The 18,177-nt window shown below is 38.0% G+C and overlaps 2 protein-coding genes across 2 annotated transcripts in view; both read left to right on the top strand.

Annotated features, from left to right (window-relative positions):
• Positions 1-1,115: 1,115 nt before the first annotated feature.
• On the top strand, positions 1,116-8,792 carry LOC139122112 (uncharacterized). Its single transcript, XM_070687505.1, has 2 exons — positions 1,116-1,538; positions 5,160-8,792. The coding sequence occupies exon 2, from the start codon at positions 6,114-6,116 to the stop codon at positions 7,323-7,325; it is 1,212 nt and encodes a 403-aa protein (XP_070543606.1). The 5' UTR covers positions 1,116-1,538; positions 5,160-6,113; the 3' UTR covers positions 7,326-8,792.
• Positions 8,793-17,672: 8,880 nt separating this feature from the next.
• The window catches only part of LOC139122111 (asparagine--tRNA ligase, cytoplasmic-like), a 59,487-nt gene continuing 58,982 nt past the window's right edge, over positions 17,673-18,177 (top strand). The window contains exon 1 of the mRNA XM_070687504.1: positions 17,673-17,862. Within this exon, the coding sequence (XP_070543605.1) occupies positions 17,832-17,862 (31 nt within the window). The 5' untranslated portion in view covers positions 17,673-17,831. The remainder of the gene's footprint in view (positions 17,863-18,177) is intronic.

Here is an 18,177-nt window from a genome sequence, read left to right as displayed (position 1 = left end):
CTCTTTTCATCGACGACGAAGAAAATTAACTGTTTTTTGATTGATCAAGTTCTACAATGTCACCAGCATGGAAAGTGATCCTTTGTGTGGATTTGCGGCTATATTTTAGGGATCCTGCACGGTTTTGCAAGAAAACCTTGTTTATAATAGTTGTTGAAATTCCGATACCTTAATATCCCCTTTGAGAGTACAAATACATGGAACCAGAACTGTAATAGATGCAATATTGATTAGATCGTTGCCTTGTGTTTGAACTGCAATAGATGCAATATTGATTAGATCGTTGCCTTGTGTTTGAACTGCAATAGATGCAATATTGATTAGATCGTTGCCTTGTGTTTGTTTGGGGTTTCATAATCCCTCGATGCTATGCAATGCAGAAAAACTGTCAGCCATAGCCGTTTTGAAACGAACGTCCTGGATGTGTCTTATGTGAAATTAAATCTTGAAAATTAATCATGACATACATACTTGCGTGCGAGCATATATTACTTACATACACACAGGTATGTGCGTATATACATACACGCATACATATAACATACATACATACATACATACATACATACATACATACATACATACATACATACATACATACCGACGGACGTACAAACAGACTGACAGACAGACAGATAGATATATTTACGGCCAGGAAGAAACGGAAAGCCATAATTTGGAAATTGACATGACCTGTAAGATAGCCATCATATCCAGCGGCCTCATGTCAAACCGATATAACCAACTTTACACTTCAACATTGTTGTTAGCTTATACTAAAATATAAACTTGGAATGGAAATGTGTTTTCAATTTGACCATACGCTACCTTAACAGTCATGATAGATGAGGATGTCGGCTTTTATACTGTTGTAGATGTTCTTGATGTAAGTTATATTTTTGCAGTCACCTGTCTCGCGGAAACTTACATGTTGTGAATCAAGACGAGTGAAAGATCGTGATAAGTTCGTCTAATGAGGTGAATTTAACCACTAGGAGAGTGATGGATTTGGACTGTATGCCATGAACATCGCTGTTGCTTCGACGTCTCGTTAACTGGATATACCGTTGGCTTATTGGCAGTTATAAATCCTACGTCAACACAGATGAGGTTACAAACAACAACAGGGCTGAACATTCAGCTATCAAATTCAGCAAATGTTTGAGCTCTCTCCTTCAGATTCCCATTATTTTAATTCCGTTTGCTGTGGAATTGAAGACTATCACACTGAAGCCATATATACAAGGCGCCATTGGTTTGTGATTTCGCTGAATTGAGGGATCGGCGATATAGCTGGCGGGTAGGAATATCAGCTCACGGTTGAACAGACTACATTCGTCTCTCTCGTTATGATCATCAAAAACCTGCCGATTAGTAAACCTACACTGTCCTTTGAGTCGCAACATCTGTAGCAGAAGCTGGTCACATCACGTCGTCCATGAGCTGAGTAAGGCAACTGTAGCCTAGAGCTATCTGATCGTGTTTTACTTTGGTCAGAATACTCCCGACAAACTCAGGATTAGCATTGCTGAGATAGCGTAAGTATCCATAGGATAGCACTTTCATGAGTATAAGTATGCTACTCTATGTTCACATATTCAATGGTTCAACGTCAAGTCGTCAATGAATATTGAATAGTCTTGTCACAATATCCAGGTCCTGGAAATACGTAATCCATGTGGATTGAATACGGATCTAGGGATCCAAACAATTGATGGCATTGAAACTGCCCATTCTCAGGTGTCTCTTGTTTCTTTTAGAACATATTTCAAAACCTGTTGTAGAAGATTCCTGACGAGCTGATGAATGGCTCTATTGATTTTTTACTTTGATCATTTTATTTCTACGTATCCAAGCGATACCTACAGACAACTAAAAACACATCTCCGAGTGTCAATGAGATACGGGTAACATACGTTAATGCTTCACATGTTAACAACGATGGTGCAAACATTTCATTTTACACTTTTCTGTTGTCTTGGTTCTATCAGTGTCAACTTTTTGTACAACGATTAGTACATTACGTCTGGATAAGCCATGGTGTTCAAATATGAAACTGGCTGCTTCAAAGACACAACATTGTCTTCCTGTTGTTACCTTGGACATGCGCCATGGGTCTAGGTTCTCTGAACGTAGATCGTCCCGCTAAATGTTTGAATATGCCCGATGAAGCGTTGCATTGTCATAACATTAACGGCCCATATAAGTGTATTAGGCTGAGTCGTGTTAACTGAGCTCATATTTGCAATTGCCTGTCGCACTAAGTAATGAAAGCCTTTCATTTTAGCAAAAAATAAAACGAAACGTCACCGGGTTTATGTGGAGACGTTACAGTATACACATATTGACTGGCCATGAGGGCAACAGCATACGTCTGTACCCCGAGGGACTGTGAGTCACCCCCAAAAACAGACTGTTTCCCGAGGCCGTAGGCCGAGGGAAACAGTCTGTTTTTGGGGGTGACTCACAGGCCCGAGGGGTTAAAGACGTATGCTGTTGCCCTCATGGCCAGTCAATATGTGTTTTGTAACACACCTCATCCGTAGTCATACATAAGCACGTACCATACACAAAAGTTGTCGCATGATGTAATATGTTGGAGTGGTTCAGCAAGAAAAAGTTTTTGCCGACAGGGTCGCAATACTTCTGCAAAACGTTCAATGCACCTTTGATTATCGTCTTCGTTCGTTTCGAGTCCTTGTTTGAAACCAGAGCATTCAGTTCTTCTTCAGAAAGTAGGATAAACCGAGAAATTTCTCGACTATCGTTTCGCTTGTCCGCAAACGGCATCTTTGTTTACATTCTAGTTCGCGCATGCGCCAATGTTTTTTTGACGTCAGCGGGCATCATTTTTCGGAACTGATGCCTGGCAGGCAACAGTTCCGACAAATGATGCCTGATGACGTCGTTTACGTGGATCAGCACAAAAAGAACGCATCCCACGTGACTGTCAATTGGCGAATTAGAACATAGACTGCGGATGAGGTGTCGTTACAGTATAAAATATCACATATTACCACTGAACATCAATAAGCTTACTTGATGAAAATTATTATTTACCGAGGAGAAGCGCCTGAAAGCTTGTGACTGATGGGTTAGGAACTTGTCACATTTTGCAGGATTTTAAGCTTGTAGGTGTCACCAGGGTGCTGCAGTAATTTTGACCGTGGTTTCCTTTATGCTACACAGTGACGACGGACAGGACAGAAGTCTGCTTTAATAGTATTCCGAACCATTCACCAATTTTACCTCAGCGAAATTAACTTTAGATTATGAGTGAACCTGTTTATGATTTGGGATATCCAAAGGTAAATGTTCACTTCAAAATCATTAAAACACGGAGTGCTATTAAGACTAAATTCACATTCAAAATGTTTCAGACTAATTAAGCAATGATGTTGTATACATAGCCAAGGAAGGGCAAGCTTCAAATCGTATGATTTCATTTCACTGATGGAAGTAGACAAAATATGTATGTATGTATGTATGTATGTATGTACTGTGTGATGTATGTATGTTGTATGTATGTATGTATGTATGTATGTATGTATGTATGTATGTATGTACGTACGTACGTACGTACGTACGTACGTACGTACGTATGTATGTAGGTAAGCAAAATATGTATGTATGTATGTATGTATGTATGTACTGTGTGATGTGTATCGTGTGTATTGTGTGTATGCTTACATATTAATGTTTTCATTTTTAATGTACATGTATTATGCATTCATGTCTGTTATACAGACAGACAGACAGACAGGCAGACAGACAGACAGATAGACAGACAGACAGAGAGTTTCCTGATGTTAATTTCACACTTGAATTGTTCTCACTTCACCGAACAGCCATAATTAATTCACAAGCCCGCCCCTTTGGGTCAGTAGAAACTGACAAACCCCTTGGGAGGAGGCACAATACAAATTAATACAGCGCAACGTACATAACAAAATAACTCTGCTCCTCGCAAAGTGTCGATATCATAATCACCTAAAATTGAACATCAAACTACACAGTACGGAGACCGGTGCGATATCAGAAATGCAGGTTATATTTCGCGACAGAATGACGCACAGTGCCCGAGAATTTCTCGTTGTAAAATAATTAGGTTTTTTTTTTCCAGTAGTGTGTATATTTATTCGAAATAGTGATGTGAGATGTCAGCGTGTACGGTTTAAGAGTTTATAAGGAAAGGTTAGGAACTGACACTTGTTGTTAATGTACATTTCAAATATAAAAAAGTCGGACCAGCATCTATGAATAGGGCCTTAATCATTGCAATTTAGATGTAAAATAGAAATCACTAGAGGTTACAGAGAATTCAGATAAGCAATACGATACGTTCATTTCCTTTTAATTCCGCCGAGATTATTCACCATGCTTATTTGACAAAATCAACCTTCAATTCGATCGACCATTTCTGATTTCAGCCTCTTCAATTTATTGTTCCTCGTCTGCCTCTGATTTCAGCCTCTTCAATTTAGTATTCCTTGTATTGTAAAAACTTACCATTTCCATCGCCGTTTATGCACTAAACACTTATTCCTGTTACTAGGGATATAGTTTCATGATGACACTGTTCTGTTACATTGAGTGTATGCATTAAGGTGGATTTTCTGAAACAAAACATAGGTTATGTCAAATCACGTCTACCATAACATATCTTAGTGCAATTGTTCGTAAACCGAACGAATGCTCTTGATCTTCCATACTTACCACATTTCAACAAAATTAATTTTGAATATGACATATCAGTAACGACGAAAATTTGCTTCGCAAGGAAAGCAAACTGTTGTCACGCAATTGGATTCCTGTTTCCATGACAACATGTCACCTTTTGACTTTAAGGACAACCGTGTTGTTGATTCCGTCAATTTATGTGGTGTGTGTCAATTTACTGGATTTGATTTGATATTTGAGTAGAACTTAAAATCTAATATCTCTTTGGATTATTAATTGGCAAAAGGAAGTAACCTTAAGGAAGATACAAAATCCATGAAAATGGATTGATTGATACTCTGACTTATAAGATTTAAAAGTGCTTACTGTGGAAGTATTTTTAACACGTGACATCAATAATCCGCGCATGCAAAGTTTATGTTATACCATCGACAGAAAGTTCCAAATTATTCCTGTTGTTTTCATTTATCATCTTCCAGGGGTTCTTTCCAAGCCATTGGTAGATTAAGAGCAACAACTGCAAGTGTATCCTCTTTTCAGTAGAAGACATCGTTAACATCTCCTTAGAAGTCGGTCATATGAGTTGTAATTTGAGAGTGTGCATCATGGTGATTTGGTGGAAGCAGTGCAGATCTTGCTCAATAAATGCAAATATGTGGCGGCTCCAGTAAAAGTGGATTACAAAGTATGGAAAATAAATAACACTGCAAATCCAGAGTATGAAAGAGAAAGGCAGTTGAAAGGTATCCAATTTTGAAGAAAAGGTAACAAACAAAGTACTTAAGTACTTCAGAGATATCAGTAAAGGGAAATACCGCAGCATACTGTAGATATCGTCCTGACCTTTGTAATTTGGTACCGGAAGAACATCAACAACAAAAGACCTCTCCATTCTGTAACAGTTTCAACAAATGACGTCATGTAGCGCATTGCCATCCGGATATTATATTATTCTGAGGTTAACAACATTGATGACATCATCATCACCAAGAGCTAATACCATTGTCCAAACAGTCGAAACGTCAGATGAGTTGAGGTTCAACATAAATTTTCATGATATGAAATTTGCATTATTCATGTGAATTAACTGGTGCGTGCATTAGAGAGTTTGCTATTTCACAGGTATGACATCACTGATCTATTCGTAAATATTATCGTTTCGGAAGGCTGATGTCTACAATACAAACGCAGGACAAGCATTTTTGAGTCCAAATTCTTATCACCTTGCTTCCTGTGCCTTCCTATGTTGCCCTGCGTTAACAGTCATTTTCTTGACGATTGTGACCTGTGTATGGAACAGTCCAGACATGCATATTTTACTACAATTGATAATTTAGCATGTCATGCTTGAAGTAGTTTCATTAATGGCTTGCAGATAATTATATGCATTACATTAACCATTGCTGGAAAAATAATACACTTCTTTGGAGATTATGAATGCCGTCGAGACAAGAAAGGTAAAACAACAGATGAAATGTGTGGTGACTGATCTCGAAAATGTTGTAGATGAACTTAACGGGGTGACAAGGCAGTTGGGTTCTCTGCTAAAGCAAATAGACCGAGTGACGTATGCTTTAATTCAAGGATGTGAACATGGCTTACGCTCTCCAGAACTTGAAGAAGCTACCTACAAGAGTATAATTCCGAAGCTTACCGAACGTGACGTTTCAGCTGATTGTAATTCCGCTATGCGATGTGTGCATCCTGATGGCAGATGTAACGGAGATCCAACTTTTAAGGAAACAGAATTTGCTGAGGACGAACCTAAAGCTCTAGCTCTATGCAGGACGCAAAATAAAACCAGCATTGACAAAGGCACTTCATCTGAAGGTTGGTCTCGCATCGGAGAAACTGTGTCGGCTGGATCATCTCCACAGTCACGAGGTAGCACTTCATCAGCAAGTGATGGGTTGAATGCGGGTCTAGATGTGCACCGCTCGATGGCAGGACACCGTCGGGGACGTAGAACGACTTCACAATTTAATGAGAAACGTCAGGCAATGGGAAGTTGCGGAAATAGATCGTGGGAAGGCAGCAATGTGTTACAAAAAACCATTTTCAAAAGGTTGTCCGGTGAAAGAAAAGTGACCAAACGTGACAGTACTTTCAATATTACAAGCGCAGATCAAGGATTGTCCGCCCATCTACAGAAATCGGAGAAATTTTTTAGAGCATCATCTCTTCATGGATTGAAGACACTGAAGAGAGTAGGTGTTAGTGAAAATCATCCCACCAAGTATGGACATACACAAGACCGCAAATTGTACGACTCATCAAGCATGCATGGCAGAGATACTAACGTGTCATTCGACGTACTACTTCAAAACAGATATAATCTAATTCCATTGTGTCGGACAAAACTGCAGGGTGAATTTTATCAAACTGATAGCTCAGACTCTTTAGAAAGTGCAAGGCTTTTAGCAGATTTTAGAGATAGCGAGTGTGAGTCCGACAAGATCACTGCCAAGTTTACATCTCATATGCATAACTCTGTTACTTCATCTGAAACAGACGACATCGAAAAAGGCCTCTTACAAGAATACGAAGCTAGCTACAATAGGAGCGTAAACACATGGACTACGTATGCATTGGTTCACATTGACAATACGTCTGAAGAAGAGACTGTCTGTCTTGAAGACGGTTAAAAGTAATGAAAATGAAACTATTCAGAACCTGGTCCGCTAGGATCTTTACCCTGGATTTTCATAGTGGCTTTGTTTCACCATCCACAACAGCGTTGATATGTGTTAGCAGACGGTGAAGCCCTTCTCAAATGAATGGAATTCATGCTATGTTGTACCAGGGTTATTATAGAAATGTTCTGATAGACAAGGAATAATTGCACGTTTATTAACCGGCTAATTTGTACGACACTATATTCAAGCTATGCAGAAAGGATACAACGGAAAAATGTCAAACTTCATTAGAAGAGGAAAATATGAATGAATGAAAGATGGTTTGAGAGTTGCCTGATGTACCTGTGAGACTTGGTAAAAGGTGACAAGTGATTTTACTAACTTCACTGTATGCAACGCGGGAGTCATGACGTCATAAATGATGAATTCAAATGCTATCAGTTCATCTGTCTGGTCCAAAAGCGTGTCTCCTGTATAATTTTCCAAGGGAAGATAGACGACAATATCATAATAAAAGCTTTGTGATCTATTAGTATATTCACGACTCTTAAGATAAACTTTAAAAGGATATCTGCATGTCATAGATCGACCTGCATCACTTGGTTAGGACTCCTGAGATCAATGCTGCCAAGATGGCGATTGACTAGATCGCAAAACGATAATTCCAATCTCCTTGTCGAGTTTTTGTAGAGGGACAACACAGTATAAACGGGAGTCTGTAAGGTCAGCATTCATCTGGAGTTCAGAGGGTAACTTCGTGTATCAAGCTCCTGTAAGCGACTTTTTTGTTCATTAAGATTGAATATGATCAGCACCGTCCTGCATTTGTATTGTTGCGATTAATTTCATTCGAATATGCAGATTCTCGGATGTTGAGATATGTGAAATGGTGACAATATTTTGTGCAAAACATGGCTTGTGGGGTGACCTAAATTGAATTTACTGTATTGGCAATATCTGAAAAGACACAGGAAGTTGACCTTTTTTCAATGTTTGATAACGGTAAACAATTTAGTTGATGGGCGTTATGACTCCTAGAAAATTTAGATCTTCTTTTTCAAACTTGAATTGACATTTAATTGTTAGCAAAAACTCTGCAAGCTGAAGGTTGGACTTTAAGAACATAGAGGTCAGAGCGATGCGTTCAGGGTAAAGGGAAAATCAAATATTAAAACCAGTAAGACTAGAGGTTGTGAACGGAAATTATTCATTTTGAAATGGTACCCAGCGCCACATATTACAAGATGATCGAGAGCCTGCTTAATGCTATTTTACGAGAACCGAATCGTTTCAGAATCTAGCAATTTTCAAGTCAATTACCCAGACAGGGGAAGTTGATTCAAAGAAGCCAATTTGTCTCTTGCTTGAAACCATGTGTCTGTGTCATTCTGCATGCTTTGGTTTCATCAGTACTGTATTACAGTGAGAGTCCAGACTTTTATTGCAGATTAAGAATGAGCTCTGCAATCAAGAAAATCTCTCGTTGACTTGATTTCACAGCTATCGGCCGGCGATAGTTGATTGTGTTGTATGTGCAGCATGAATGCCTGGTCGATAGCAATGACTGCACCAACATAGGTCTTTCTTCTTGGCCTTGCCAGAAGATTGTACACTAATATGACAATCTAAAATATAAATTAAGAGTAAATGAACGAAGCATAAACAGGTAATAAAGATAGAAAATGGAACATGGTAAATGTAATATTTCAGTGACCTTTTGACCTCTCTTCAAAATGTATTGTCATCTGTCGGAGGCGTTCCAGTAACAGAACAAGTATGGGATATGACACCTTTATTCAGTTGAGTACGGGTCGATATCTTTTGTGTATTTTTCTAATGGGATAATTTTGTCTCTGTGCCTTTGTCGATCTGGAGCGTCCTTCTAAAGATACCCTATATTTCTCAGACGCTCAGATATTTTGTAATTCCCGTTGATACAGCTTTGCGGTCCAGTCACTGTACAGATGCAATACATCACGTAGTATCGCCAGAATAACAGCGTAATCCACATGGATCATAGACTGATTAATCACAAAGTAAGAGAAATATCCTACCTGTTTAAAAATGACGAGAACAGCAACATTAAGCGTTCATGAATTGATGTGTGGAATTTCGTATTTATTTCAGCAACGGCCATTCCTCCTCAATTAAGTGTTTAAAGTGTTCAGTAATTAATCACCGGGCGATGAATGCATCAAGGTAATAACTGAAAAGGTCAAAGTGTACATTGAAGTACTTCAATTGGAAAACAAATTGATCTCCAGTACCAGGTGTATTACCTTAAGTGTTTTACAGTTTTATGTCTCACCATAAAGCATTATATTTTTCCAGTTTTACCTTCGAATGTAAGAATGTTTTACCCTAGATTTTGTGCACGTTTTCAGAAAGTAATAGTAAGAAGATATTGCAAATGTTTTTTTAGATGAGTGATGTATTTTTCCTTGGCCTTGTTCATGGCATTCAAGCACAGTCTATTCGTGATCATGAAACAAACTGGTTTTGCAGTTCAAACAAAGTAAGGCCATGTTCACAACTAATTTGGAGAGATCCGAGAATAGAATTTTGAATTAAGTATCCTCCTGCTAGTTTATCATGAATTTTCTTCGTAGCCTAGATAGCGATCTAAGTCAAAGCTAATGGCCTTGTATGTTAACATAGTATTTCTAAATAAGTATACGTGCCTCGATTTCATATTGTTTGCTCTAAATCGGCTTGACAGTCACATATTAAAAAGAGTCGATTTTTGAAGATATACCTGAAGGTATGATACTATGGTGTAAAACTTAACCATGTAAGAACAATTACATGTTGACAGGAAGACAAACACATTCACGTGACATGCCAAAATGATCGTACATATTCAGCAAGTAACATTATTCCAATACATACCAATGGCCACTTCATTCTCATTTGACCTCGGTATATATTTGAAATCACCCAAGGCGTTAATTTTAATCCTTATGAAATCAACAGAAACGAGGGCAAGCAAAATGTAACGAGGACATTTTGAAATGAAAATAAAATGTCCGACAGTAAGAACATTCAAAGGCGTGGTTAAACCTCATTTAGAATACAGGGACTTTCTTTAAGTGTGACATTATGCCACATAATTGTAATTAGTAATCGCGATCTTCGGAAATTACGGCAAATTTAGGTCTCAATGTAATTTGTTTATGAAGGGGTCTTTTACAGATTTCCGTATTCTTTATTTATCAAAAATGAAAACAGTGTATACCTAATCTGCTCCTATTGAAACCGATATCTCAGTCGACGATGGTAGACAAGTGAAGACACGTAATAAGAAGTGTGTTTTTTCAAAGAATAGCATTAAAATGTTCCATGATGTCAAGGCATAGCTTCAATCTTTCCACAGTCTGACACATTTTTAAGTAAAAAGACATTTAACTTTCTGTGATTGCAATGAAAACATTTACATGGCGATAAGAGGCATTTGTTTTCAAAATAGAACATAATTCCTCACATAACTGATCCGCTATGCCAATAGGTTATGAAATAGGCAGCTTCAAGCAAGTGATTGTTCATGTTATATGTCATGTTCATGTCCATCTTATTTATCGGAAGTAAAGACGGAAAAATAATTCTGCCAGTGTTAAACAGATGGAGTGTTTTGAGTGTCACCCAGCACCAGGTAGTATCGCGTAAAGTAACTGTCAGTCGTTCATCTTGAGTAGCACGCTCATAAAATAATTGTAATTCAAATTTTAGTATCGTTTACACTGGAAAAGAAGAAACATTTAACTTAACTATTGTGGCTTATTATGTTGTAATTCTCCACAATTTAAAAACCGTTCTTAATGACGCGACCTAAACATGCTGCTTAAAAGTGTACGTTTCCCATTTGATGTAATTTTGGTCAGTGTTGACATACTTTGTGTTTTCAGATCGCTCCTATCCATGGATTGAAATTTGTTTCAGTGTTTCTTCAAATTTCAAATTCTCTTTTCCGAATTCCTCGACTCTCTCCTGGTATAAGTGAAGGCGACTCAACACCGAATAGAAACCTCTAACCGGGAATGTAATTAAGAATTTCACATAATGAGCCCTCACATAATTTACTTCGGTAATATTTTGCATTTACTAGCAATAATTGAATACACGAGTACTTCGGAAGGAGAGGGCACGAGTGTCAATAGAATTGTTCTGTCAGTTTCTAGGCAGCTGGACATGCAAATTAAATTAATTACCTGCATTTACAAAGCGATTTTCAGCCCTATTTCCAATAAGTAAGGCTACCTTCATATCTGTGAGTCGTTATCAACTGATGACGTCACTCAAATTCACTTTTCTCTAATATGTCGTAAGTGACAGCTCTGTACGTCTTTGTATTTCCAACAAACACTCACAAGAGTGCAAGCCTGCGCGCTCACGGTAGCAACTCTTACGTAAATATGTAAATATACATGATCCAAAAGCTTGAATTGTTCTGTAAATAAATACATGTGACTTCATGTGACGCCTGATCACGTGACCGAGATGTAAATATTAACCAAAAATCATTTTGTTCAGAATGTTCTTTAAATTTGCACTTATTGAATAGTTATGTAGGATATCATCCAGTTCAATTTGAAGGGCCATAGATGTAACTTTGATGATTTTTCTGTTCACTTTTTTGTTTTGTAGTATACCAATACTGCAAGTTCTTGTTCCTCTCCCCAAAGCATATCGAAAACATATATGATGACCTACTATTAAGCTTGTCAATTCAGCTAAAGTGCGTTTTTATTGTTAACATTTTAATTCCAGTCCGGACCAGAATTCACTTGTCAGAGATACATAGGGATCACACAAAAACGAAATCGCGAAAAGGCGATTTCTCATTATATACTAGAAAAACTTCACGTATAACTCTTAATGAAAGGAGAGAGTCATTAAATGTTAAACATTTTCAAACTAAAGCTATCATTCCTTACGATCCCATAAAGCCTTATTTTTAGTTTCTTGATGACAAGACGACCAATGGAATACAGACGTAAATCTTATATGTCGTATATGAAGCATAAAGTTTCAAAGTATCTGATGTTAAAGTCTTCCATTCAGTTGTTACATTATCTACATGCAGATAGTGTCAAGTTATCAAACCCACATACTAACTATAATAAAAGCTTCAGTCTAATTTTGTCGCAGAAAGAACAGGTAATTGTTTAAATTAGCGTACAGTAATATCTTTCCCAACGGATACTTTTAGAGATTACTTTTCCCTTTCCAATAACTGGCAAATTAAAAATTATTTTTACTTACGGAAATTTTATCGATGAACGCGTTTTGTTTAGAGGTCATCATAATTTATTTATATATTATTTTACCGCCTCTCAAAGATTCATGCATGACAGAATTGTGAGAAGCTACCCGACCATTAATAACATCCGTAGAGGTGGGTGGCGCTATAATAGCTGAAAATGTCGCCAGGTTATAAAGGGTTACCAAAGAATAAAGGGGAATATTTCCCAGACTTGATTAAGGGCTTCTAAGCTTGGCGGAAAGTCACACATTCGTAAATCTTTGTACCAGAAGAAACCATGCAACCACGCCTGACATTTATGTGTATTACATTTGCATAAGTAATTTATGTGCACACGTTATTGAATCAACAAACGTTTACCGACACGCCTTATGTTTTGTCCTCGGTATACAGGACTCAAGGAGGACAATAGATGTGGTAATATAGGCCTCTTCCCGAAACTGGTCAATTTCTTCAGACTGGGGGAGGGGGGATACTGTGGATGGAAACTGTAACTGAATGATGCGATTCATGGCTGGTATGTTTCTTTACAATTTGCAAACATCCAGATATCTGTGTTATATTTCAGAGATATCTGGATCATTTCTGTCATTATTGTAAACTTTAACTGTTGAGACTGCCGAGGCAGTACTGTGACCGCGAATCAATTTACTGTGCAATGCTCTACAGCTGTAACTATATTGACTTTATTTCTGAGAGTCTATACTACAACTGCGTGAATTTGGCATAAATACTAATCATCGAGGATTCCAGTGCTGAGGGCACTTTTGCAACTACACAATAATGTCAGAAATGTTATTTTTTATCAATAAAATTCACAATCATAAATTTGGTAATAATAGGGTCTGTATTACAGCTGTGTAAATATTGCATACTAATCATCATTCAAGATACAATAATGGCAGAAATATTAATTTTTTATCAACGGTATTCATAATCACACAGTTATTAATTATTTGCTCCCCAACTGATGTGACTAGCAACGCTATATAGCCCGTGATTGCACTTGAATCTGGTACAGCTGACTTTCAGATCCTCTGACTCAGACCTCGGACCTCAGATCACGGCATCTCAGGACTAAGACTTCAAATTCAAACCTATATGTCTTGTATCCTCGGTAACTGCATAATGATATTGATTTTTAATGTTTTACTTTACATATGACCAACTCTACAAAAAGGCACAACTTTTCGTATTATTATGGGAGAATTTTGTAAGTTCGGGATTCACGGATAGAAATGATCATTTGTTTTGATTTCGAATGTACGCAATGCCTTCATCAAAATTAATCATGTTTCATTTTTGATTTTTTAATATGTCAACTATTCTTGTGCGTACAGTTTAAGAGTTCTGAGATTTTAATTTCACGGTTCTGAGATATGAGGTTCTAGCATCTGAGGTCTGAATATGAGTCTGAAGATCTGAGTCTGAGAATTTGAAAAGTCAACTCTGCCACTTGAATCCCGGGTCATTGTGAATGACGTCAAATATATTCGTGCAGTTGAACTTGTAGCACTGAAGGTAGCATAACACAGGGATGAGATGTGCGGTCACAGAACTGCCTTCAAGTTGGCAGTCTCTCTTAAAATCTAATATTTAGGGAGCATTTGTATTTTACGGAGACGGGGTCGGTGGAACTTATTAATAAGGGACTGGTCAGTTTCTTCGGCCTGGGGGGCGGTGGATTCATGGGGGGGTGTCACCCTGTTTTTGACTTTGGTAAGGGTGACCCTTTTTTTTTTCTCTCATCTCCAGAGGAATTCTCAAACAGGGCGGGCGGGCGAAATAAAAAAAAACCTCTATTTGTTGCAGTTCAATGTTTTGTCCATTCAGTCTGTACAATGTTAAAGTACAAAAATGTGTATTTATTTTAGTTCAATGTTCTGTCCGTTCAGTCGGTGCAATTTCTTATCTTTCAGTTCAGTGTTCTCTCATTTTAGTCTCTACAATTTTTAAGTACAAAAATGTGTATTTGTTTCAGTTCAATGTTCTGTCCATTCGGTCGCTGCAATTATTTCTTGCCTTTCAGTGCAGTGTTCTCACATTCTAGTGTCTACAATTTTTAAGTACATTGCAGTGTTTCATCTAGGATAGTACACCAGGGCAATCCCCTGTACAGGAATTTTGAGGGGGATTTTAAAACTTGGGGGAGATTTAACTGAAACATATACTTTACCCGTAAGTTTTAATGTTGCAATGATGTCACTTGTGATACACATACTACAAGCCATAAATCACTTGCTTACACAATCCAAGCTGTACTTGCTGCAAACAGCATCCTCTATAAGATTTTTTCAAAAGTCAAAAAATTTGAGTATCACTGTTGTGAATTTATAGGGCTCTTTATGGCCACTTTTTGATGTCGGCAAAAATAATCAACAGCCTCCCCAGGCCGAAGAAACTGACCAGTCCCTAAGTTACAAATGAAATGCAAAAAGCGACCCCTTCAAATTGAATTTCTAAAATTTGACTCCCCCTTTCATCAATTGTAAAATCTGACCGTCCCCCATTATTCATCTGATTTGATTGATTAAACCCTTTGCACCATAAGGCTGCATTCACAAACACCTCTGGAGGGGGTGGGAGAATCATGAAAAAAACGCTGCATGTCTGTACATTGGCCTAATGCATGTTTTATATTTCATGTAAATGTACTTTGCTTGAAGTGGTAGGTAAAAAGTGGATGTGTGTACAAAAATTATTTCATCGATAATATTGATTCGCTGTACATGGTGTAGTCTATGAGAAAACTATGTGCAATAAGCTTATTTTCCAATATAAAACTAGCTATGTGCATTTATAGACGTTTGATAACTAATATAGGCCTAAATGTACTTTATAAGGGATAAGAAGGGATACAGGGATAAGAAATGTCATTCTGGTTGCTGGGGAATAGCCAATGTATGCAAGTACTTGGGATGCCACGTAAAGCTGCTTGCAGCTTAAATTGTTCATATTTTTGTCGTATTTTTGTCATCGTTTTTCCATCATTTGCAAACGCCGCCGAACAGTGGCGGCGCTGTCGGGGCGGGCGTATGCGTGCGTACATTCATACGTATAGGCACAGGGCGTTGTCTACATGTCCGTCCCCAGGGGTTGGTAGGTGTTTCGTTGTATCGCTAAGGACTGGTCAGTTTCTTCGGCCTGGTGGGGGGGGGGGGCGGTGGATTATTTTTTGCCGACGTCAAAAAGTGGCTGACCCCCCCTATTCCAAATTTTGAAAACAGGGTGACCCCCCTATTACAAATTTCTAAAACAGGGTGACCCCCCCCCCCCGGGCGCGACAAAGGTAAAACAAAAGATGGACATAAATTTATATATATATATATATATATATATATATATATATATATATATATATATATATATATATATATATATTATATTTTACATTTTACATATATTTATATTTTAAATAGTCATTCTATGTTTTAGTGAATTGTTGACATGTAGTTGTAAGATAGGAATTTCAAAGTGTCAATCTTAAAGTTTAATACAGTACATTTTGAATGAGCTGTATTTTGAATGAGCTGTGAATGTATTTCACACTTTCTCTGCTTAACCAGATGTCCTGAACTGTTGTACAGAAATGGATGTCAATCATTAATATCAAAGAGGAAAAAGCAGTGAATCAAAAACTTTGATGGGTGTTAAGACTTGCCAACCATCCAATTAAATCTACTGAGGAGCCATAGAGAGCTTTTTTAGCCAAATCTGATGTGTACAGTGTCTGAGAGGACCTTTTCTTGTGTAACATTGAAACCATAAAAGCACAGCTAATAATGACAAAAACTGCCTTTTTTAACTGTTATTTTGTTCATAAAAAAGCATCTTTCTACAGAAAACCTATGAAACAAAGGAAAATAATTGCATCAATGAGAAGGAAAGATATCTTGTCATTTTTCTATCTCTAAAATAAGTCACTGTATCAAATATATATTGTGAAATATTTGTGCATGTTGCTTTCTCATACTGAATTCTCACAGAGAGAACAGAAAAGTATCAGGAATTTGTCATCCTTTTCATATGAAATGCAGATTTCATAATGGTACACTTTCACTTAGCAAACATCAAGATATCTCTGAAAGTATGGCGCCCGAAGGGCGCGCCAAAAAATATGAAACATCCTGATATCTCTGATATATATGCCTTGTATATTAAAGTCATCATGTGCACCTGAAGGGCATGCTGAAAGATGTATGATATATTAAAGTAATGAGCTTGAAGAGCACGCTGAAAAATATTGAACATACAGATATCTCTGATGTATGTATGCTTGATATGTTAAAGTTGGGCGTGCTGAAAAATATGACTGATTATTAAAGTTACGCGCCCGAAGGGCGCGCCGAAAAATACAACTGAATGATGAATTTTGTGGCTGACACTAGCATTTTAGGCAATGATGAGCCTGTGTCAAAATTCAAAAACACACTGACCCCCCCTATTGGGCATTTCAAAAACATGGTGACCCCCCCCTTCAAACATGGACCCCCCTATCACCAAAGTCAAAAACAGGGTGACCCCCCCCCCCATGAATCCACCGCCCCCCCCAGGCTGAAGAAACTGACCAGTCCCTAATAAAGATATATTCTACCAACCTTTGGTGTTTCGGTCTTAACTTAGCACTGCCCTTGACAATCTTGCGTATACGTTTTATCAACATGCTGCGTCTATTATCTGATGAGTTTGAGTGCTAATTAGCCAAAGTAATCAGGGGTAAATTACTAATCTGTGGACGCTCTCACCAGATTATCACCGGATTAAATTTGACAAAGTCAACAACGAACGCACCAGCGAGGTATATCTTCAGTTATACCTTGCTGGTGCGTTCGTTGTTGACTTTGTCAAATTTAATCGGTGATAATCTGGTGAGAGCGTCCACAGATTAGTAATTACCCTTGATTACTTTGGCTAATTAGGCACTCAAAACTCATCAGATAATAGACGCAGTATGTTGATAAAACGTATACGCAAGATTGTCAAGGGCAGTGCTAATTTAAGACCAAAATACCAAAGGTTGGTACAATATATCTTATTAGCGATACATCGAAACACCTACCAACCCCCGGGGACGAACATGTAGACAACGCCCTGTGGTTGGGCGTTGCCACTTGGCATGATTCCTGCTAGTCCCGGAAGTAAAAGGGAACTACTACAGGTCAGGCCGGCGTCTGATGCAAGAGAATACATAAAACTTAGCGGTTCAGATTGGGGAAGCACAAATAGATCTACAAAACTGACGTTGAGAGAAGAAGATGGAAGCCGATCAAGAGAAGACAGGGGTTGGTAAGGCTGGCTGCTCGTATGTTCCGTTCTTTAATCGCAAAATTCGCTCGTTTCCTTGTTCACTGCTGATGGCATGGCCTCGTGTGGCATGACAATATGGTAAAACTAAAAGCAAGTTTCAAGGCTGTCAATGGGATGACCTTCACAAGTGCATGTACAGTGCCCGGTACAGTGATGTACAATTATAGGTATGAAGTAAATCGGCAGCGGAGTTGGTCACTTGCAGAGTTGGTCTATTAGGTGAACACAACCGGCCGTAACAACCTACAACCATGGAGGTAGCAAACTGTGTGTTTCTTTCAAGTTTTAACCATA

The sequence above is a fragment of the Ptychodera flava genome, chromosome 21 (assembly GCF_041260155.1).
Source record: "Ptychodera flava strain L36383 chromosome 21, AS_Pfla_20210202, whole genome shotgun sequence".
Lineage (NCBI taxonomy): Eukaryota > Metazoa > Hemichordata > Enteropneusta > Ptychoderidae > Ptychodera > Ptychodera flava.
This window is presented reverse-complemented; position numbering and strand designations above follow the sequence as displayed.

Coding starts and splice junctions, on each gene's coding strand:
- LOC139122112 (XM_070687505.1), top strand. CDS start 6,114: ATGAATGCCGTCGAGACAAGAAAGGTAAAACAACAGATGAAATGTGTG.